The 24,032-nt window shown below is 44.6% G+C and overlaps 1 protein-coding gene across 1 annotated transcript; it reads right to left on the minus strand.

Annotated features, from left to right (window-relative positions):
- Positions 1-753: 753 nt before the first annotated feature.
- On the minus strand, positions 754-21,260 carry tlcd4b (TLC domain containing 4b). The gene is made up of 7 exons (XM_030089859.1): positions 20,913-21,260; positions 14,961-15,113; positions 8,858-8,947; positions 4,919-4,977; positions 3,012-3,106; positions 2,843-2,916; positions 754-1,572 (listed from the first exon to the last, which is right to left on the minus strand). The coding sequence occupies exons 2-7, from the start codon at positions 15,104-15,106 to the stop codon at positions 1,248-1,250; spliced, it is 789 nt and encodes a 262-aa protein (XP_029945719.1). The 5' UTR covers positions 15,107-15,113; positions 20,913-21,260; the 3' UTR covers positions 754-1,247.
- Positions 21,261-24,032: the final 2,772 nt, after the last annotated feature.

A 24,032-nucleotide genomic window follows, 5' to 3' on the forward strand; every position in this document is an offset into this window, starting at 1 on the left:
CCAAAACACAGTTCAGACATGCTCTGAGAGGGAAGGACGCTCTGGAAGACAAACCCCTCCTGAAGCATCCGATTAATGCAATTAATATTTAGATGTTAACTCATCTATCTGGACTATTCGCTAAGGCATCACAGAAAATATGCTCATTTTACCATGCTCTATATGATTTAGTCTGTACAGAAAACGAGAGCGTGCAGATTGACACGAGCACCGTGTTGGTGTGTGGATGAAGAGGATGATGATGAAGAGGAGGAGGATCCTCCGCCAGCAAAACGATAAGCTGAAGACATTTAGGAGGAAATCATAAAAAAACAAAAACCAGAAGAGTGATCCGAGTCTTTGTAAGGCAGAGGGAGAGGTAGAACAGAAAACTGGAAAGCTGAGCTCCAACCAGTGAGGCAAAACTTACTCGTGTCAAATAAACACACACCCATACACACACACACACACACACACACACGAAGCGCACAGTGATGCCAACGTCATGAATACTGAAAAGGCAAATTCGTCCTGGGAGAAGACGAAGGCGTGTTCTCCATCTGCTGCATGCATAGAGTCTCCCAGGAGTCTCCTCTACTGGACGATCATCCAAATCATAGAGATGGCTGGAGGGGCATGGCTGGTGATACGACACACACACACACACACAAACACACACATCAGATCTATTGACAGGTACAGAGATAGGTAGGCGCCACTTGTTCCGAGGAGGCCACAGCAGGTGAAACTGTCGAAGAGGCATTGTGGTGTTTTTCCTGTCTCTTTCTGAGTGAGGTTCGATGAGTTCCAGACGAGAGCCCTATAGATTCACGAACACGCGTCTCCTCCGGCGGGACGGAAATGAAGGAGGAGCGGCGGGAGAGGAGGGAGCCTCCGACGGATCGGGAGCAGCGGTGAGCGAGATGATTGGAGGGGATGAAACTTGGTTGTGATCCTGCTCCTCCACCATTATTGCTTTCCTGTTTTTTTTTTTGTTTTGTTTTGTTTTTTTTTTTTTTTTTTTAAACAGGCACTTCAGAGGATTGGGGCTTTGGCTGAAGTGTGAGAGGAGACCGGAGGTGGAGGCGTGGAGGGAGGGAGGAGGAGGAGGAGGCGGGTGATAAAAGTGTGCTTGTGAGCTCTGCCTGTGTCGACTGGAAGCGATCGCCCAGCGGGACGCTGATCCGTCGGCGAGCAAAACGCCGAGGCTGCTGGTTCAAAGCTCCGGGGTCGGCGGCACCTGAGGACGCGGTCTGCCCGCCCGGCGTTCAGTCCGTGTGGTTGTTGGCGTGGTGCTTGCCGTCCGCCTTGCGCGCGCCGCCCCTCCCCGTGATGACCTTGTAGCAGCCGCGGGTGATCTTGTACATCCAGATGGTGTTCAGGATGTCCAGCGCCACGCAGGACGTGATCCACGCCACCTGGGCGCCGGGGCCCAGCCGCTCGAAGTCCGCCGTGCCGAACGTGGCGAACACGCTGGCCCAGTACGACGGCATGACGGCGATGCGCACCAGGAAGAAGACCGCCGCCATGGCGACGCCGTTCAGCACCACCAGGCGGTGCGAGCGGGGGAACTTCAACGCCTCGAAGAACCACCTGCAGAGAGACGGAGGCAGAACATCACCACCAGCTCAGCCCCGGCTCAGGCGCGCACATCAATTTTAAATGTTATGGCTGGTCATAATGTAATGGCTGGTGTCTGTTAAGAAGACTCTGACGGCTGCATGTGACTCTACTCCTGCCTTCAGCACCTCGAACGCTCAGTAACATTTGATTACTGCCCCGTCTACATGACAATAGCTCTAGTAAAAACGGAAGAAACACTGAAAATTAGAGTTTTCATGTTGTTCCACTAGTGGGCGCTGTTTATTTTTCTGTCTTGTTACTGTTATGTTTGGGTTAGAGCCGATTTAAGTTGGGAAATGTGCCAAAACAAGTAATAGTCCAGTCATGGTTCCTGTATTTTTGATTTAGCGGTTTCATAGATGAGAGTGGATGTGACTTGTTTTGGTCTGAACTTCATGGCTGCTTTCTCAAAACATTGTTTCAGGGTTTGGACATTTACTTTAACTTTACAATTTAAGCTGGAAAATTCCCACCAACAGCATTGTCTGTTATCAATTAGTTTGATTAGAGAGAATCTAGAAGTCAGGACATGTTTTGATATTCCTGACTTGGCCTCCATTTCACAGATTTGACTTGAAGTTGAACCTTTTCAAGGTATTTTGATTTTGTGATTTATGATTAAAAACTGTTGAACTTAAACTGGAGTTTCATGGAGGAACAAAGTTCAAGTTTTAACAATTATTTATTTGAAGTGCTGGAAAATAAAGACATTTGTCATATTCATGGTCTTCAGAAAAGAAAATCATCATAGAAAATTCTGCATACCAGTATTGATAAATATCAGCTATTAACCACAATATTAATATTGATATTGGTGAAAATGTACATATTTTTTGCATCATGGGAGTCGTGTCCATCTAATCACACGTGTGCAGAAGCAACATTTTTGGACAGTTGGCTTCAAAAACTGTTGCCATGGAAACGGGTCCTAATTCATCCCATGATGAAGAACGGCCTCTTGATTTATGTCTGGGTGCATCAGGACGGTCAGAGACCCCGAGGGAAACGAGCACGTCGCTTTGATTTGAAAGGATCCTGCTTTTAGAGAGTGTGTGTGTGTGTGTGTGTGTGTGTGTGTGTGTGTGTGTGTGTGTGTGTGTGTGTGTGTCTGCCTGTGCTCCAGTGTGAAGCTGCAGATCAGAGAGGGGATTCGCAGGTTTTATGAGCGGGAATCTGGAGGCACTGCTTTGTTCTCACTGCTCACATCGTAAAGCCTCACTGCAGGTCAACGCCAACTCACCTCTGGTTCACGAACGGCGTGGACAACTCTGAAATGAGGCGAAAATTGGCGAAATAGGGAAGAACGCCCCGCGTCTGCAAAGGCAAAAGGGACAGGACAGGTTGAGGAGCGGCGGTGAGAGCAGCATCCAGAGTCTTTCTGCTGTCAGGACGTTCACAGGCGGCCTCACCAACACGTATCCGTAGGCGTAGAGCGCCGCCAAGTGGTGGCAGACGAAAAAGCTGTCCCCCATTGTGCTCCAGTTCAACGCCAGCAGCACGAGGTCTGGAAGAGAGAGAGAGAGAGAGACAGGAGCTGTGAGAAGACGTAAAGGCTGGATTGGTACGATCGTGTTGTCGGGGAGAAAAGTGTAATCTGAGCCGTAAAGTGTGGTCATAACCTTCAATTTTCTGAAACAGTCTGAGCGCAGCTTCCAGAGGAGGAGAAAAAGCGGCGGGAACAGGACGCTCCGACTCCGAATGTTCTCTTCGACCCCATAAACAACCAGACGCGCTGCTTTCATTTGATGAAACATCTGTTAATTAACGTAGCGGCGGATAATGCGCCCGGTCTGAAATGACGGAATTAAGTCTAATGGCAGAGGGGACCAGAGATCCCTGGAAGAGGAGCGCCGAGGACTTTCAAGGCTAATAGACGAGTCGAAAGCAAGACGGGAAACATTCATGACTGACATGAAAAGTAATGTCTCACTCATATTGTTTCATTAGACGTGGTTATGGACTAAAAAAAAAACACATCAGGGCAAACTGAGAGACGCTAAGTGGCCTAACAGAAATGACTGCACTGCTGATTTTCACAAAATGATGCAAAAGGAGCCATTTTCTGAAATGAAAATAATCAATTTTCTCTCGTTTTTGTTGGAAAAAAAAAAAGACAAAATGAAAATATTCTTCCATGTAGGGGTGTTAGTTCAGTTAGTTCAGCCTTGTTTCATCATACACGATGAAAACGTCTTTAAAACGACAGGAAGTGACTATAATCTCAACATAAAGGAAACTGTTTCACCTTCCAATAATATCTGGCAGCAGGACTTTGACTGAGCTCTAAACATCTGTCATTTAGGACAGCGGTGTCAAACATGTGGCCCGCGGGCTGAAAGGGCCTTCTGGGCCCACTTGAAAATGTCACTTTATCTAATTGAATCTTTTTTTTCGGGGTTTCTGCAGGAATCGTCAAATTTAATGATTTCTTGTACAGTTTTAATGCCGTGACTCAAGAAAAATGACACAAGTATGTTTTTATTTTATTGGATGAGATGATTTTTATGTTGGAGTCGTCCCAGCCAGAAGAATTCATCGTTCTGCATGTTTATGTTGATGACAACGTCTGGTAAATCACAGCTTAGAACTACTACAGCTTTACTAATACGTATTACTGAATATTTTTCTTCAAAAAGAATTTTTACTGACACTGAGAATTAGGTTTGGTACTTTATGATGTCATTTAAGGCCTTAATTAGAAAAAAAAAATCAATTTAATGACTATTAATACTAGAGAAAACCCGTTTTTATTAGAGTGCACACTAACACTTCCTAATTGCTCAAGTTATTTGTTGTGCAGCAGTATTTAGTGAATCTGTAAAACTGCACGTTCTCATGTTCAAAGCTGCAAAAGGCAGAAACTGCACATTAACAACATTCAGATTGTTTAAAATCATAAGTTAACACCTGCACTTTTGCTTTTTTAAGGACTCAAACGTCTTTCTGGGTTTGTGAGAATGTACTTGCTCTAAAACAAAGAAAAACTGATATGAAACCTCCGATCCAGATGTTTTTCTGATCTCCTTTAGTGCGGCGCACTCAAGCTCTTTCAACGCTCTTCATGAGGTTTTCAAATGATTCTGACAATGTCCAGGAAGTTTCCTGAAAGTCTCCTGGACATTGAACTGATATTCATGTTAAACTGTTGACACATGAATTTCCACTGACTCGTATCTATTTTTCCTTTCATGTAGGTATTTAAAAAAAAAAAAAAAAAAAAAACTGTGATAGATGATGTGAACCATATTAAGCACTTTATATCATTTGATTGAATTTGTGTAAATTTTGCGCAGTAGAACAGAAACAAAGGTCTCACCATAAAGGAGGTAGCCACAGGTTATGGCTACATTTAGCTTGACGAGGCTGGGGTCACCCCTGTGGAGCAGCAGAGAACAGGAAGTAAAGACCGGTTCAGAATAGCCGCAACATTCCCGAGGTAAACAAGGAGAGAGAGAATGAGGAGGGCGAACGAGAGAAAGGGAGAGAGAGAGAGAGAGAGAGAGAGATCTGAAAAATATTATCTTGCTTTAACAGCTTCTTTTTGATCGATAGCCTGCTTGTGCGAAGAAAACATGATGCAATTTTGCAGACTAATTAACGGGACGGCGCAGACGCCCTCGCTGAGGTCGTCTGAGGTCGACGGTCTGACGCGCCGGCTGTGATGTCTTGATTAAAAACACTGGCGTGTTGACAGCTGCGGCCCGTACGAGCATCGCCGGCTCGCCTCCTCTTTCCCTCCCTCCGCTGAATAAACAGTAATCAGCGGAGCGGCGTCCGGACCCTCGACCCGCTCCGGCGACCCCGAGGCGTCCTTGCAAACAGCATCTGTTGACAGTAACAATGGAGGCGTCTCCGCGCCGATGGACACCCGATCCTGGTGTCAGACGCAGGTATCGTGTGGCCGGAGAGCGGCTGACTGCTGGTGTAATCGGACCTCCCGGCACACGTACTGTATAAACACACGCCGCACTGTACCGCGGCTCACCTTACGCCGCAAACGACCCTGGACTCGCCACGCCGGAGGAGGATCCGTTTAGAGCAAACATTCCTCATTGTCCCGGTGGCAGCACGCCCTGTGTGCACACAGATTACACCTGTCCGGTGCTGAGCAGGCTGCCGTTGGCTGTGCAAACAGTCCAGATCCCTCCAGACGAGCGCTGAACCGGGCCTGCGAGGGTCTGGAGCATCGGTCCTGCTGGGTTCTAAAAGAGCAGCACTGACTGATCACTTCCCCGTCCTCGGACCGGGAACATCACTGCGGTTCTACAGATGTTGTTTGGATGTATTTTATGAAGTCGTCTCTCAAATTAATCTGACAAAATCATCCAGTCAAGGTCTGCTGAATAATCCTGGAGGAAACAGCCACTTAAACGTACAACTAAATTGTTGCACTCAAATTAAAAAATAATGCAGAAAACAACCAAACAGAGAAACAATTAAGTCTATTTTTAACTTCATGGACACGCTTTTACCATACTGTCTCTTAAATCCCACCGACAGACAAGTACAACCTGAGAAGATGTGAAGCGTTGCTTCACCAGTCCCTGATCAGACCCGGTTTGGTGACTGATGAACCCTTCATCTTCGCTGTGAGTGACTCGGCCTCTCTGTGACTCCCAGTCAATTTACCGAGCCGCTGCCAAAACCAGCTAATGATTCATGAAACATTCCAGCAGCTGTTTTCCAGCTTTTGTCCCGGCGATTTTGAAACGTGATGCCGGTATCGAACTCTCAAGCATCTCCACTTTCCCTCTTTCTCCATATAATATGCAGCTTTTATACTGTTTTCAATGAAGTCCAGTCATGTTTCGGACATTTCGGCATCATGAGGAAGCATCTTTGTCCAGAACTGAACAATCAACACTCTCTCTGCTCCATCAGGTTGCGGACGGCGCCTTCCTCCTTCTCCTCTCCGGTTATATTTCCCATCATGCCGCACGCGAGAGTGCTTCTTCTCCGCGTTAGCTGATCAGGTGGATCACTTTACCGCTTCACTCGGAACAGGAATTCAAATATGAGGCTGGATCTCGACCAGCTGAAGCGATAGCCTGAGTGCCGTCATGAAGTCTGAGGGCTCGTCTGTGATCAGATCAGTCCGATCCGGCGAATTAAACGTACATTAAACCCACGCGGCTTCCTCAACGTATGCTTCAGCTGGCTGGAATGTGGCGACGACAACCTTCACTGGAGAACCGCCGACTCACGATCAAAGAGAGCGTCTTTTTTTTTCCCCCCCTCATCCGAACCACAACACACATAAGCACCGATTTACGATTTACGGAGGCGATAAAACACAGAAGTGTTCGGGGAAGCGATGGCGAGCTGCAGGTGTGAGACACGAAGTGATGAAGAGGCTCTCGCCTCACGCTCTGCTGACTCAGCAGCAGCAACTCAAACTCTGTGAGAGGACGGGAAATCGTTCTACGAGCTCAGGGGGGTTACCCTGTTTGTGAATGAATGCGGCGAGAGTGTTTCCTATATGTTTTTATCTGGAATGAATTAATAATAACAATAATCTAGTAATTGTAAGGTAATTTACACAACACTGGATATTTGTGTGTTCATAAAACGGCCCCCCTCCACTGGGTGATACTCGGCGTTCTGCCGAACTAATTTTAAGTTCCTATTTGTGTCAGTGATGAGAGATTCAGTCATCAGAGTGAACCGGCGAAGTGCTGACAGCTCAGCTAATGTGTCACCACAATATCACGAGTAACACAGGCCGCGCCGAGGGAAGCAGCTCAAAGACGTTTACTATCTGGGACGAAGGGAAAAAAACAAAAAATATTCTCTTTAAACGCATTTTACTGGATCTCAAGCAGTTTTTGAAAATCATAAGAAACTTGAGGACCTCAGCCTGAGAAATGCAAAAAGAGAAGAGAATATACATATTAAAGGGTGAACGGTTTGAAAACTAAGATCATTTCAGTCATGAAGTCCAGTGTCTGACGAGAAATTACATAAAACACTTCCTCCGATTTGACCTCAGCTCTGATGCGACCCTGACAACGCGGCCCGCCGCTCTCGCCTGCGAAGTTCAAGCCCAGATAAGCCAATCAAGAAACGCAGCCGAGGCGAGGCCGTCAGACACGGCGCTTGTTAACTGAGTGGATTACGATAGCGGCTGAGGCCACGCCGCCGCGGCTGCTGGCGGCAGGGGCAGCCTGAGCGGGAGCAACGCCCCGAAAAGGGCCCGAGGAGGAAACAATCAGCGGAGGGAGAGAACAATGCTGCTGTGTGACGGGTCTTAATGATGCTGTAACACAATCAGATTGAGTGGAGCTCGCGCTGCTGCAACGCCGCGGATTTGGGATTACCCGCCGGCTGAAAAGTTCAACGCCGGGAGCGAGGACGGAGGAAGAAAGGTGTTTGTAAAAACGGAGGAGAGGAGAAATCGGCCGATGAAGATGGATGTGAAGAGGAGGGAGCCTCCATCCTCCTCCTCCTTCACTCCCACTTTCTGTCCTCTCCTCCCTCCCCTCCTTTTGAGTTTCTCGCTCCATCAGCGATGCCTGTCCGGAGACAAAGGGAGCGAGGGAGGTGTGCTGCATTGAGATGTGGGGGTAACAACAGACAGCAGCTGGAGGCAGGAGGAGGCTCGCGGTGCGGCAGTGGAGGGGTGGAGGGGGCTAGGGGGGTGGGGGGTGGCGTTCAGGACTGAGGCTGCTGTTGTTGTGCTATGAAAAGGACTCCTGTCCTACTGGCGGGACTGTGGACTCCACCAGACGGTTTGAGAGGAAGCGAAACTCAAGCAGAGGGAAGACGAGGAAGGAAGCGGTGCGAGATTTAAAAGAAGGAAAGAAAAAAAAAAAAGGATGATCTGAGGAGAAACTGTCTGATTGAGACGTTGGAGTTTCTCTCAGCTTCAGGACGCTCAGGGAGAAAGCGGCGGGCAGAAATCAAAGCCTGAATCCGCTCAGTGTGCGGCTCTCTGGAGGCTCCGCGAACATCGCTCCTTCACTCAGACGCCATCTTTGTAGGTATTAACTACCCACCCTGACGATGCTGCGCTGCCCCCCCGCCTCCCCCCTCCCTCCCTGCAGTCCCTTCATCTGTCTCCAGCCGCCCTGAGAGCTGGGAGAACTCAGGTTTCCCCAAAAGCTTCAACACTATCATCTTTTTTTTTTTAAACTCTACAATATCGTCAGTCTATATTTAGATGTTATATATACATTCTTTCTTTTCTTTTCTTTTTTTTTTCTTAATTGCCCTCCTTGATTTGCATCACAATAAAGACTTGGCGTTTGTCTCTTACCAGACGGGGTTGGCGTTGACCGCGTCATCAAACCACAGGATGTACAAACAGAACAAGCCCACGATCAAAGCGTGCACAGTCGACACCAACCTGGCAGAGGACAAACACACACACACACACACACACACATATATAAATCGAATCAGATTCAGAACTGTACAGGCATATTTCCTGCAGGACGACTCTAACGCATGGAAAGCCTGCGTAGAAAATTTCATGCGATCGAGAAAAAAAAAAAGGAGCAGCACATGAAAAGAAACATGTCATCAAGTTAAAAGCAAGAGAATAAATGGTTTTCCACAGGGCAAAGAAAATGCAAGTCAGCATTTAGAGAGAAGTCAAAGGCTGCTCAGGCTCAAACCGAAATCTGTGTAATGGAGGCTCGAGGGTGAAGGGATGAGTGCAGAAGACCTTTTTTTTCTTCTTCAATGAATAAAGCTCTTAGGTCCCGTTTACATGTCAAAGTTTCAGGTAAAAACACATTGTTTGCGTTTCGGTTTCAGAAAAGTTTCGCTTTTATACACCAATCTTTTGAAAATGATGTGTCTAAACAGAAGAAATACTCAAAAGCATGTGTGAAGTTTGCATGTTTTACAGCATTATCCAACCAAAGAACACAATAAAGACTTGAAGCACTTTCTCACTTGTTCTGTGCTTGGTTTAAACAAATATGGGACTAAAATATGTAAAAAAAAACAAAAAACAAAACAAAACAAAAAAAAACAAAAACAAAAAAAACAACTAGTTTGTTGATTGAAGTTCCAAAACACCTGCTGGGTTCATGTGGACTATCAATACATGCTTGATGTATGTGAGTGTGTATGTGTGTGTGTGTTAGTGATGTGATGCACTGGAACCCTGTCCAACGTGACCCCTGTCTGACCCCGCATCAGATCGACTTCAGCTGCACTGTGAGGAGAGTCTGGGGATAAACAGGTGAGAAAAGATGGGAGCAGATAAACCCTTCAGGTTATTGTTCTGTATTCTGATTGAGATTAAATTATATTCCCATCATATCCTCTTCTATCCATCTAAAAACTAATTTGATCTCAAGATTAAAACACCTCTCTACATGATCACTTCCAACCAGCTTCAAGATTGTATCTTCAAGCTCAGATAAAACCTTCCTCACAGCATATTGTACCCCTCATTGATCTTAAATACACTTGTAATAATCAATGAAAAAGCTATAAAGACAGAGCAGGGGAGCAGTCCAGCCAGAGAGTGCTTGGAGAGCATACCAAAGAGGTCAAATTGACCCTTACAGCCCGTCTTAACCCAATTCAAGCCACTTCTGATGGAAAACCGAGCATGACAAGCTCATTACAGCACATAATGCCTCCTAAGACTCAGAGAAAAACATTTCAAAACGAGTCCGGCGAGCGCTGAGAACCAGATACAGCATCTGAAGGGAGGAAATCTTCAATTTCAGCCTCTTCTACTGGTACAAGCAACAATCTCCCGTTCTGGGCAGATACAAATCTCACATCTAGAACAACATTAAGATTAAAACGATAAGTGTAATAAAAACAATGGCATCCCAGGTGTAAAAGGTCTTTTTTTCCCCCCAGTCTCATCGTGACTCTGGACATACAGTAGGCACGTTGCCTCCTCAGTGACTGTAACTTGGCTGTTATCAGGCCCGGGACAGCGTCACCCCTGACCTTTGGAGTGGTTATCTGGGCCTGTGAAGAGATACTCAGAGGTCCAGCGGCTCTTATCTCCCCTCTGCCAGAGTCGCAGCTCCTCCGGGCCACAACGGTCCCGCTCCACAGGGGGCCAAGCCCGGCCAGAAGACGGATTCTGGCCGGCGCTCGCCACGGACGGAGCCCATTAACTGTCATTTCGACTCGACGAAGGATGTGGGAGAAAACGACGGAGTGACAAGAGGAAGATGACTTCCTTGGCGTTCTGGGTGCGGACGGACTGCTCTTTCTCCCTCCACTCCTGCACTTAAGTTGAGTTACATAAACAACACACTGACACACTGAGCGCCGGCTGTTATGTAACAGCACACCACGCTAAAGTGAACCGTCAGGGCTTCTTCTTTTTTTTTCACCCTTCTTCTTTGACTCGCTTCGGACTTCTTGGTCAGTGCACTCCACTTTTGCAATTATGGACAAAAAGGCTAATGTAAACTGTGGCTGCATGAAGGGCTCACTTTGAGCACAGACAGAGAGAGAGAGAGGACACAGGGAGACGTTATGCAACTTGGAACGACTGCCCTCTGAACTTCACCCCGGAGGTTTTCTGCTTGAAACTTTAAACCGCCCCGTGCTCGGCCGGCGGCTCGCCACACGGCTGCGGAGTGCGTGGAGTGACGAGCCGGGCCCCCGAGGCACACGTGGGCTCGTCTTCACCCACCACCGCTTTGTGATTGCTCAACGGAGGTCGGCGCGCTCCTGGATGTCACGACTCCGCAACATTACACAACTGGGAGAGCGTCTCGCAGGGCTCGGAGGTCGAGCGCCGCATGCAAATCCGCAAGTTCCCTTCTAATAAAAATGCTAAACACCAAACTACCAAAACATGGAGGGATCTGACGGAAATTATGCTCCGGGCGGCGTGCAAACTCTGGTTTCTATCAGTTCGTTTCAGGCGCTGCCTGTAAATTCATTATTCTATAACTTTGCCCCTCAAAGGCCAAATGAGCTGGTGGATGGGAAATATTCATGAGGTTCAGCTCATCTTACTGGCAGAAAAATGAAGAGCTCCTCTTTCTCACAATCGAATTCATTTGTTTCTCGATGATTTAGGTTTATTTCTCAAAAACTGAAATATGTTCGGGTCTTTTTAAATGAAAAATCAAAATACGGTAACAGAAAGGAATGAAATGTCAAAAAAAACCTGAATTTTTATGCAGAAAAACAGAAATACAAAAGGTCAAAAAGGAAAGTCTTTCTTTGTGTTCATTTGATTCCCAGTTAAGACAATGGTAGGAAATGTTTCACATTACGGGCTTAAAACTGCCTTGAACTGCAAAATAACAGAATTTATACATCCACAACAAAATGTAGTTAATTGTAATTAAAGAAATTAATATTTTAACAGCCTTAAAAAAACATGACGTTTTCAATTATATTAGATGTTTTTTCCGCTACACTGTTGGCATCAACCACCCAAAACACAAACTTTGAAGTTAGTAAATTTCTTCCACATAATCAGGAATGATGTTAAATAGAAAGAAACAAGTAAGCAAAGACTGTGTTGGTTTTACCAGCAAAACATTACAAAACTGTTTATTTAAAAGACATCATCACTGTAATTTTGTCTCACTGACGTGACTGTTTTAGGGGAGTTTTCTAAATTCATATTAATTCAAATGATAGTTTTGAGTCAATTTAACTGCTGTTGTTTCACTGTAACTCTGCAGAAAGACAGCAGTGTAGTCCTGAGCAGTAAAATCGGACATACATAATACTACAGTAACAACAGTAGTGTGTGTAAAATATGCATAAGACGATCCACAGCGAACACAAAAGTGCTTTTCTAGATAACAGCGATATCTGATGTTGATGGCAGGACCGTTAAAAGTCTGATGAAGTCAAACTGTCCTGAGGTTTAGCCGAAAAACAAACAAACCAGCACTGAACAAACAGTATCGTGTATCCAACAAGTCATGGTGCCTTTCACTCTGAGGCAAGGGGAAGAGTCATTCTGCATCAGAGCAATGAAACCAGAGGTTTTCAACATGTGAAAGGTCTGAATCATTTCTTGCGGTGACCGATTTTGGGAGAATTATTTTGCAAGGACAGAACCAGCTCATGAAAATCTGGGGCTTTGTGAAACTGTCTTACGATTCTTCTCCCTGACAACAAATCAAATCTGAGCAATCTGTCACCGCCTCACCTACACTTTGCTAATCAGATGAATATGATCTCATCTAAGTTTGCTCCTGTTAAAGGGTGCAGAATAATCATGTTAGAGAAAGGCCTCCTCTTGTCCCCTACATTATTCCTGCTCTGCCCCATGCTTTAAAAAACAGCATCGCTTTTGTGGTTTTGTTTCAGAGAAGTTTACTGCTTACGCAGCAACACTTTGAAAAAGATGCCTGTTTCAATGAAAACAGCAGAAATGCTGAAAATGATGGGAGCTGGCACGCCGGATCACGAGCAGTTGCCGTTGGTTGTTTTTGTAATGAAACCACACAGAGAATAATAAGCTATGAGCAAGCGGACATTCATATGGACAAAAGTTGGGTTGTTATTATGATGACTCATCTTTAAAGCTACCAAGTTCCAGGAGAATATCAAATAGAGTCATAAAACTCTGGAGGCAAACATCAGGCACGTTTACATGGACCGGGTATAAGCTGATTATACGTGGAGCAGATTGTAAAATGTGTCATGTAAACGACCGAGTGGATCCGCTTCACTCGGAGCGGATTGTATTTTGGAGCCGACTGTACGAGGCGGTCTACACCGATCGACAATCCGCTCCGTGTCCCTTATAAAGGCAGCCTGACAGCGGAGCGGATTAAACAGGGGAATATTTGTTCCTTGCATGCGTTCCCTCGTACGTAGTGACGTGTGCAGTAAACGGGAAGCAGGACAGTAAAAAAACCCAGCAGAACACCACGGTGGTTGAAAAACTTTTTTTTTTTTTTTTTTTTACAAAAAACCCAGACAGATAAAACAGTGGAGAGGTGAGATGGAGCTCATGGGGTATTTTCACAGCTTCACTACTTCCTGAAATTAACTGTGCACATTCATTTCCTGTCTTGCATTATTGGCCAAAATGATTAATCCAGGTGTGTCTGGTTTAGACTGCTGCAACAAGACACACCTGGATTAATCATTTTGGCCAATAATGCAAGACAGGAAATGAATGTGCACAGTTAATTTCAGGAAGTAGTGGAGCTGTGAAAATGGCCCATTATACAACTCGCTGTTGCGCGATTTGGTTCCATTGCAGAATACAAGCGATCGTCCAGCCGGTGTTACGGATTAACTGGTTTCCGTGTTAACGAATGACGGCGGAGGTCTGTGTAAACACATGCTGATAACAGCAGTTGTTAAAGTAAGACTCACAAAACACTTTAAACGTACACACTGACTGTAACTGTCGATAACCGACGTTCGCCAGAACGACTACATGTTTCAGTCACGTATTGGTCACAAGTTAACACGGGCACCAGATAATTCGAAACATCGGCATGCGGAGCAGAGCTCACACCGAGACGTGCCGCACGGCAGCCGCTCTGGATCCGGATCAGATCTGCATCGGAAAATTACATCACGCAGCAGGAGCTGCAAACATAGACATATGGCCATAGATGTGTGTATAGCTACTAGCATTAGCCCCCACTTTAATAATGAGCTATATTTCTAGTGCATGCATTTTACTTGTGGCTTGATGCTCTCTGCAGCTGCAACAGAGTTGCAAATGATCTGATAGCAGGTCTATTTTCTCCGCGTACGGCAGCCAAGGCGACAGGAATCAAATGAAAGATGACGGATTCGTAAAGCCACGGATGACTGGAACCTGGTGTTCCAAGATAAAAACTCCCCCTTGGACCCTGCAACGCTTATGCATTGGGTGCGGGTAGCAAACCCCTGGTTCCGCTCGGCTATAGTGGAAATGCAGCCTTTTATTACAATAGAGGAGAACAGAATCCTTATACATATCTATGGCCATATACCTATGCTTGTTACACCTGCTACGTGACATATTTTTAAATGCAAATCCGTTCCACAACCAATGTAAAATAGTTGGTTTTAAAAAATGTGAATTTTCCCATGTCCACGGAGACAAAAATGGATATTTTCTAAAAATTCCATTTTCAAAAAGTCATGTTTTCAGTGTTTCTCAGCACTGCACAGCCAAAACGCAACAAAAGTTTTCCATTTTCACGTGAAAACGTTGACGTGTAAACGGGGGCCTCAATGAATTTTCCTAACTTCTACTCAATAATATTCCACTTCCAGTTCCACTAGGTAACAATGTGGTGTAATTCATCAAAAAAAGACTGGTTTTAGAGTATCAAGACATATTTACAATAAAAACATGTTGTTTTAAGCCTGAATTCCCCTCCTGAGAGTTGATTCAGGGTCACGTGTTTGCAGGTTAGAGGATCTGAGGTTTTCCTTTTCACTGGACCCACCTGGAGTTCCACTCTGTGAGCTTGGTGGGAGGCAGCTGTCCATAACCGGGCGTGATGGCGGAGGAGAGCCGCGGGCTGGCCACCGAGAAGAGGAGCTGGAAACCCACGAAGCTGCCAGCTACCACCGTCAACTCTCTCGTCTCCATCACTCACCTAGACACGACGGGAGGGGAGACAGAGAGGAGGGGAGGCCGTCAGGAAGGAGAGGATACACCGAGGAGTGATGCGCACAGACAGGTCCAATCGATGGACGTCAGTCAGACGGGAGGGAGGGCGAAGCTGCACCCTGTGTGGTTCATCCAACACACACACAGCTGAAGACACGGGCTGTCTGAAGCAAGTGACATGAGAGGTTTAGACATGCAGGGCATGGGGGGGGGGGGGGGGGGGGGGGGGGGCAGATGAAAGGCACATGAGAGGCGGTCGAGTCGAGGGCATCGGGGAGAAATAACAGAAGTGGCAGAAAGAAAGCGAAGTTACAGGGTGTGAATACACCGCGGCAGCACGGCATTCTCCACTGGAACAAAAGGTCTCTATTATTATGCGCATTCTGCAAGCGGGATTACAGTGAGTTGTTTAGGACACACCAAAAATCCCTGAGAAGCAAACAAAGCCAGGGCGAGGAAAGAAAAGAGGATTTCAAGGATGGAGCAACGGGTTGGAGTCAGGAGACACAGACGGCTGCGCAACAAGTGTTGGGACTGTATTTTACCCCAACAACGACCCCGATTATTACCGCCGTGTTTAACCAACCCGCACTTAAACAACTGAGAATCAAACTCTATAGATCATAAGCAAACAGTGAGTGAAATACCGGGTGTGCAGATCGTTGGGGATCCGTCAAAATTACCTTGGTTTGTACAATTTTTTTAAAAATAAAAACTGATATCATCCAGGTTTGTTCCCCTTTATTCACCTGGTTGTTAAGACCTTTCTGACACTCACATTATCAGCTGTTCATAGCTGCTTATCTTCAAGAATTCAAACTTTGGAGTCTGTGGTGAACCGCCACTCGTCTCACGTCCAGCTTACACGACTGCTTAAAAATGCGCAAAACGTTCATTGCATTTTGGGCGTCCGTTTCCATGACAACAGTCCCCAGATCCACTGAAAACAGAACTTTGGAAAATGGCTCCCAAGGTGGAACTTTTTTTTGAAAATGGTCCGATTCCATCTCCATGGAAACGGAGGGGAGAACGCAACCTTTCTGAGACACGGCTACAGCACATGACAGTCATCTGGAGTAACAATCCAACTTGGTCTTCGCCTGTCCATATCTCGCCATTTGTTACGTTTATAGTGCACTTATCTCCACAGCGTGTGTGTGTTTGGTGTCATTACAACAACAAACAGCGCCAACTAGTGGTCTGGTACGCTAACAATATTATTTTCAGCATTTTGGTTATTTCCATGTAAACAGACATAGTTGAAAATGTTGTCGTGTAAACGCCAAACAGTTCTGAAACAAAAATGCAAAATGTTTTCACTTGAAATGCTGTCGGGACCTAAGGAACAGTCCGGAACATCCGACTCCTTTTGACTTCACTTTCCCCCCACACGTTTGAAAAACAAGCAATTGATGGACATTGTTGACTTTAAAGGTGTGAATGTGAGTGTGTGAGTGTGTGTGTGTGTGTGTGATACTCTGTCTCTCCGTGTTTGCTGTGTGATGGACTGGCTGTACCCGGCCTTCACCCACAGTCTGTCTGGATCAGGTCCAGCACTCTGAGATCTTTAGTTCAAAGTCCTCCAGGAATATATTAGTTTTACCTTTGTTTAAATGTAACTGGAGCAGTTAATATAATCAATAAGTGGCAATAAGATATCAGGTGGGATGTGGCTTTCAAACACTGTTTAGTAAGAAACACCAGGTTCAAGCAGGGGTGGGAATCTGACATGTGGTTAAGGTATTCAAAAATATATTTTTGCGGGTAATTATGAACCCAGTTTGATCAAGCAATGTCTTAACTTTGACCACTAGTACTCCATTTCCCTGTGAATAAAACATTTCAACTCAAAACAGCTTTTAAGCGTGAATGAGCGCCTCAATACAAACATTACAGACATTTCATTCATGAGTTCATTATGACATCAGGATTCAAGACCAAGCTGCATACAAGAATCAGAAAAGTCATCATCTAAATCCCCCCCAAAAAATCAATAAAAACGTTGATTTGCTAGCATTTAACACGATGTGCAGTCAGATTTATACTGAACTCCTGAAGCTGCAGCAAGTTTACCCTTAAGATGTTCAAAATATGGTCCTCAATTGTCTTCCTGCAAGCGCCCAGCCTCGCTCAGGTTTCTCTATTCCAGGGATGTCAAACACATTTTTAGCTCAGGGGCCACAGACCACTGGATTTCATTTTGAGTGGGCGTAGAGCATACATGATTAAAGTACCTTATTTTTATATATTTTTATGTTTGCAAAATAAAAGCAATTGCCATCCAAAATGACTACAATCTCAACATAAAGCTAAATGTAATGGTGCAAAATACAGAGAAATGTCCAAAACAAAATAATCTAAGTTGCATTATCCATATTTTTACCGACTCGCCCTAACAGCACGGCTTGGTAGCTAACTTTCATGGCAGCATTACTGATATCTCAGCTCAGGTCTCAGTGTTGTGTTGTGTTCACTATCCTCCAGCTATTTGTTAAAAAAAAAAATCTGTTTAAGATTACATTTTTACAAAGTGGTTTGTCGGGTTGGATTGGAGCCTCTAGCCGGTCGGTTTTGGCCCACAGGCCTTATGTTTGACACCCCTGCTCTAAGCACTCTTGTAAAAATAAAAATACAACCACATTTCAGAATTAGTCTTCATGAAAAAAAAAAAAAAAAAACCTCCTGCATAGGCTCTACCTTCTACTTTACAATATTTGCACTGGCTTTGTTTTATTGATCTGAACCGTTGAATTAATTGTTAGGAAGTTTACATTTGTCCGAAGGGCAGTGCCCTCAGCTTGAACTTCCTGATATTTCTTCACTGTAATAATTATCAGGTGCACAGACGCCCTAAAAAATAACTTATCTTTGCGCCTTCATCTATTCTGGTTGCTACAACTTTTATGACGGATATCTGCAACACCTCGCAGGATAAATCAGTGAGTCCAAAACAGATTAGTAAAGGTCAGGAAAAACACTGATTACTGAACGGCATTAACATAACAACCTTTCACTTGCTCTGTAGTAACATCAGTTGTTGCAACATAGTGCGTCAGCGCTGCACTGTGCTGGACTCTTGACCCAACAGATTCACAGGATTTCTGATTAAAAGTACTTTTCTTTTTTTTTTTGGCTTACTCTTTACCTCCGTCTCCACCATCAGAAGTGGAATCGCTCTGTTTCAATAGACGGTTTAACTGCTGCGAAGCACATGACACTTCAGGCATGTGCAGAACATTAAGGTCTATTTTTACTCTAAAAATGTCCTATGTCATGCGTGCACACTGTCCTGGAAAACACAGGGAATCTTTACGGAGAAGAATGAGCTCCAGACAATGTGCCGTGAGCAAGAAAAAAAAAAAATCCACATGCTGCCATTAAAGTTCCCAGAGTGGTTTTTACCCTTCAGCTTCAGAAGCACTCCTTTCGTTCACTCATTTGTTTTTTTCTTTTCACTGTAAGCTACTTAACTTTGCTGGTACACGTTTGTTTTGGTGCTTTTTGTGGCAGTTTTTTTCTTATATTTGTTCAAAGGTGAGAAAAATTAATGACTTGATGAAACCAACTTTGATGTGTTTTTTTTAAACCTGTCTCCTTTTTACTGCTTGAGCCGGGGTGGAAGCTTCTGCATTAAAACCAGAGGGATAAACAGAAGCAAAAGAACATGAAAATATGCTTTCCTTACATGAGCTGGCTGTTGTTTCATTTTTTATAACTACAACAGAAACAATACCAATGTATGCTCTCATGAATTTATGCCTTCATGTTTCATTCATCTGCTCTTCTTTTATTAATGTTCAACTTCTATTTTAACTCTTGTTATTTCATCTTCTATTATATAACTCTGAATTATATGCTTTATTTGATAACAGAGTGAGAACCTGTCAGGAGTTTGGACTGAGCTTGTGGGATGGAGTTTGCATGTTCTCCCTGAGTCTGTGTGTATATGTTCATCTTACTTCTTTTTTGAGGTTTTAACAATCCTTTTAGAAACACTTTGAGCAGCACTTCTCTTCATGCACTTAGACAAACTCACCGGTTTCATGTCATGGACAAAACTATTTTTGAGAAAACTCCTTTACACCTACAGTCTCTTGTCAATATTCACAGCACAAACTGCTGTCTGCATTCCAGCAGATTCATCAGTCTGGTCAAACCCAAAGCCTGTACCTCCTCTGGGAGCTCCTTATTTCAGTTTTCTGCTGGAAACGACTGGAATCATCTGCAACAGATCTTCAAACTTTCTACAGTCATTCCAGTCTTCTCTAATCCCACTCAGCCAATAATGAAGGATCACTGCACTTGCTTTGAGATTTTTTCAGTTTGTTTCTTTATGTATATCACTGTCTTTATTTTAAGGTGTGTGACACTCTTTCACTGCATGTATATATTTTTTTCAGTGCTTTCCTTTATGCCTCCATGCTGGCTCTTGCCCGGGTCGTCATTGTAAATGAGAACTGGTTCTGAACTGACCACCTGGCACAATGAATAAATAAAACAAAATTTCATGAGAGACACATGTATGAGGATGCAAGGCCGTACCATGTCTTTACAGCCAAAACTCCATCCATCCATCCCTGTTGTACAATCACAGTAAACAGCTTTAAAGTCCGTCACAGGAAGGACATCCAACGTTATCCATACTGGTTTCAAAATCGAATTTGTTAAAAAGTGACTCCTACTCCACTCAGCCTTCCAAAGCCCCTTTCTCTGGAAACTGGCATGTTCAACAAGGATGGCGGAGGCAGTCCATTCTTCTTAGGGAAGAGGGGGAAGCCACAAACGCCACCCTGAGAGCCTCTTATTGTCCCCAGAAAAGCTTCTCCTGCACATTCCTGGGCCACGTTGATCATATGCAGCATGTGGCTGAATAATTCATTGGCATTCTTCACCTGGCAGCCTGGTTCATGCTGCCCCTTGGGAAGGAGGCAACACGGAGAGCCTCCTCACTGCGGGCTGTCAGGAGGAGCTGCTCCTCCTTCCACGTTTGACCTTGTTCCCCTGGACGATCCTGCTGCTGTCAGCAAACCATGACCCCGTGACATATCGACCAAACATAAATAATAGCGGTTCAATTTCTCTCCCCCCCCTCCTCCTCCTCCTCCTCCTCACAGTTCATTTGGAAATCTAAGCCGGCCTCCTGTCTACCGCATTGCTGCACCGCACCACAGAGCTGGTGGCTGCATAGATCCTCAGCCCGGCTTGATGGCACCAGTCTCCGCAAGGCAGGTTGCAATCATGATGGCACGATGAATAAAAAAGAAAACAAACAAAAGGGTGCACAGTGCCAGCTATGCAGACACACACCCCGCATGTGGAGGATCGTGTGAAAGCATGCAACCAAACCAAACAAAATCTAAATAAAGGAGTGTGTGCAGCGTCTTTCTACATTAAATCCAAACCGCGCCGCAGTGGAGGTGCACATGCATAATAAATAAAAGCGATGCAGACAGCTAATACGGGGGAGTGAAGGGGGGAAGTGGATGCCAGCGTCGCCGAGAAGAAAACGCCGCTTTTCTTTAACAACAAGGTGTCCGAACGAGTCGAAACAAGCCGAGCGGGCGGCCAAAGTCTGGGAAGCCGGTTCGATCTCTGAAGTTAAGGTAGGAAGGGGGCGGACTGGCGACGTGTGCCGCGTCCGCCGCGAGGACGAGGCAGGCGGGCAGGGAGCTGTTGCAGTCCCGAGACCCGCACGGTGCTGCTGGTGGTGGAGGAAGAGGGAGCGGAGGAGGAGGAGGAGGGGGTTGGAACACCCGGAGGAGTGAAAGCAGGGACAGGGTGTTACCTGTTATCCGTCGCATAGGTCTGTGTCGGCGGATGAAGCTTCTCCACTTTGTTTTTTTCCTTTCCTCCAAGTTGACGTTAAGCTAGCAGGTCGGCTAAAGTGAAGGAGCAGCCCGCTGGCTCCTCTCCCCGTGCGACCCCAGGAAAGAGAGAGGGAGAGAGAGAGTGGAGAGAGAGAGAGAGAGAGAGAGGAGGGGTAGAAGAAAAAAAAAGACGAAAACAGCCCTCCTTCAGCGGCTCACACGACCTCCGCGACAGCCCGCAGCCTCCTGCCCTCCGCCGCCATGTGTCTCCACACTGAAAAGTTTTTCTATTTTTTTTTCCCTTTTTTTAAAAACTGGTCTATATCTCCGCTTTGACAGCGCGCGACCAACAGCGGTGACGTCGACACGTTCCCCCACCCCCGCGTGCGACACGCCCACCCGCCACGGGGCGACACCCACGAGGAACAAAAGAGCACGTAACAGCGTGATGGATGGATGGACGTGGCTGCGAATACTTCAGACACGTTTCTCATTAAAGAGAAAAGGAAGGAATTAAAAAGAAAGAAACAAACAAACACAAAACGGGATTTTTTAATCAAGCCTTGTTTGCCGCTGTTATCAGTCCATCCACACAGTTTGCATGTTCTCTCTGTGCAATCATGTATATTCTCCAGGTGCTCTTCTTTAATCCCACAGTCTGCTACAGTTATAAAAATTAGGCACATACTTGTTTCATCTCTCAGGGGAAATTCCTTCTCTGCAGTGAACCTATCCTATATGCAGGGGGCAGTGGGGTCAAGGGTGACGCTCCGGTCCGCAGTCATGACCTGTGGGATTCAAACCTGCAAAATTCCAATCCTGTAAAATTCCAATCCTAAATCCACTGAATTCACCCAAAGATTTTTACCACCTTTGTTCCTTAGAGTCAGACTTTACTCCTCATGCTGACTAAGACTTTTAAGACTTTAAAACATGACTGTTCCGCCAAATCCACAACAAAATGAATTGTAAGAATTAAACCCTATGGAAGGTTTCTAAACTAAATCTCATCAATTTGTTTTGCATTTACAGATTTCAAACTACTTTCTTTTCCCATGTTGGAATATTTTGTTATATTACCCAAGGTCCAGAATTCAAATTTACATAATAAATGAGAGCGTGAGAAACATAAAAAAAATCAATAAATAAAACTGTACATTTTTATGGGTCTGTCTGAATAGGAATTTCCTCAAACCCCATAAATGCCAGAAGGGCCAGTAACTTAAAACAAAGACAAACACAATGCAAACACAAATAGTATCCACAAAAAGTTACAAATCAGCTTAAAGGAGTCAAAAAATTACCACTGAGAGACACACAGTGACTATATTTGTGAGATAACCAAAGACATAAACAAGGAGATCACACAAAATCCACAGAAAGATGCAAAAATGACCATAAAATAAAAAATACAAAGTGAGCACCAGTCACAGAAAAAAAAATTCCTTAAATGACCCCAGAGGATCAGATGATCAAAAGAGAGGCACAAAAAGACCACAGTGATGAAGATGGAATAAAAAAAGAATCCCACAAAATATTATGAGAGAAGTCTTCAGAAAATTACCACAAAAAGATCGAAAACAACTTCAAAATTAACTGAATAGTCACAAAAAGATAAAAAGTAATCCAAAATAGTTTTGAATCTACTAAATGACCACAAAGACCCCAAAAAAGGCTTTCAAAGATCACAGAGCAATTCCAATTTCAAAATGAACCCAGTGATCAAAAACAGCCTCAATGTACCTGAAAACAAACAGTTTAATCAGGAATAAAATGAACACAGATGTGGACCAATGATAAAAACAGGAAAAGACACAAAATAAATACACACAACGAAAAGGCCCAAAATTACCACAGAAGAAATTATCTTAAATATACACAAATAACCGAGATGCACAGAGAATCCTCTTATTCAACGAATAACAGAGCATGAAAATAATCACAGAATGATCACAAAAAGTCCCAAAAGACCACAGAGCAACACAAAATGTCCTCAAAAACACAACGATAAGACAAGATATAATTTAATGACCACAAAAGAGAAACCACAGAGAAGGAAAACAATCCTTAAAATGACCAGAAACAACACAAAAAGGCCCAAAGTGGCTGAAAAACACAAAATCACCCATAAAGAAAACAAAATGCCCACAAAAATGCAAAACGAATGATCAAAATTGATCAAGAGATGGAAAAAAAATAATCACTATAAGCCAACAATGATCACAGAGCTGTAGACCATCAGTGACAACATGTTTTAAATGATCTGTGCTCATGACAAGTAAAGTTTCATTCAATCCATTAATCTCAAACACATTTGAATGAGGAGATGACTGGATGATCACTGTGACTGATACCTGCAGTATCAATAAATAAGCAGGTGGAGCAGAATTCTTTGACATCTGAAAGTCCTGCAGCTTGATGGGAGCCCTTATTATGTCCCAGCATGCAGTGGAGACGGCAGACGGAGGAATGCAGGAGGAAATGGGCTCACCTGAAAGCCGCGGAGCCCTCAGATCCACCACGGTTCCCCCAGGTTCTCAGACTTCCAGATCATTACAGGAAGCTAATAAGTCTCTCAACCGAGTCATGAAAACAGATTGACCTCTTTGTTCAGTCTTCAGAGCGACAGGCCTGAATCAGAGCCGTCTGTCTGGTTCCTCCACTTACAAACACAAACAAATGGCCCGTTCTGCAAGTTTTAGTAGGCGACTGAAGTTTCTGGTGGTAATTGGTGCATTTGGTGCACAAAGCTACCGCTGCTGACGTATTTCTGAATGAGAAGACCAAAGAAAAATGCAAAATCACCACAATGAGAGACAAAATGTCCACTAAGAGAATCACAGAGGGAATAAAACAGCCAAAGAGACGCAAAAGAAACACAAAAGTCTTTTAAAAGACACAAAAAGGCAACAGAGACAAAGAGTGACAAATGAAATAAAACCTTTAAGTGATATAAACTTCAGAGCATACAGCTCAATGTGACAAAAACCAACAAAAAAAAAAAACAAAGCAGTAAATATCACAACCAAATAAGACAGCAAAAAAATCTAAATAGCCAAACTGAGTCTTTGTTATTCAGTTGTTTCTGTTTGCATTTA

Source organism: Salarias fasciatus, chromosome 4 (genome assembly GCF_902148845.1).
Source record: "Salarias fasciatus chromosome 4, fSalaFa1.1, whole genome shotgun sequence".
In the NCBI taxonomy this organism is placed as follows: Eukaryota; Metazoa; Chordata; class Actinopteri; order Blenniiformes; family Blenniidae; genus Salarias; species Salarias fasciatus.

Coding starts and splice junctions, on each gene's coding strand:
- tlcd4b (XM_030089859.1), bottom strand. CDS start 15,106: ATGGAGACGAGAGAGTTGACGGTGGTAGCTGGCAGCTTCGTGGGTTTC. Junction 8,948..14,960: donor CTCACAGAGTGGAACTCCAG/GTGGGTCCAGTG, acceptor GTCCTCTGCCAG/GTTGGTGTCGACTGTGCACG. Junction 2,917..3,011: donor ACGCCTACGGATACGTGTTG/GTGAGGCCGCCT, acceptor TTGCCTTTGCAG/ACGCGGGGCGTTCTTCCCTA.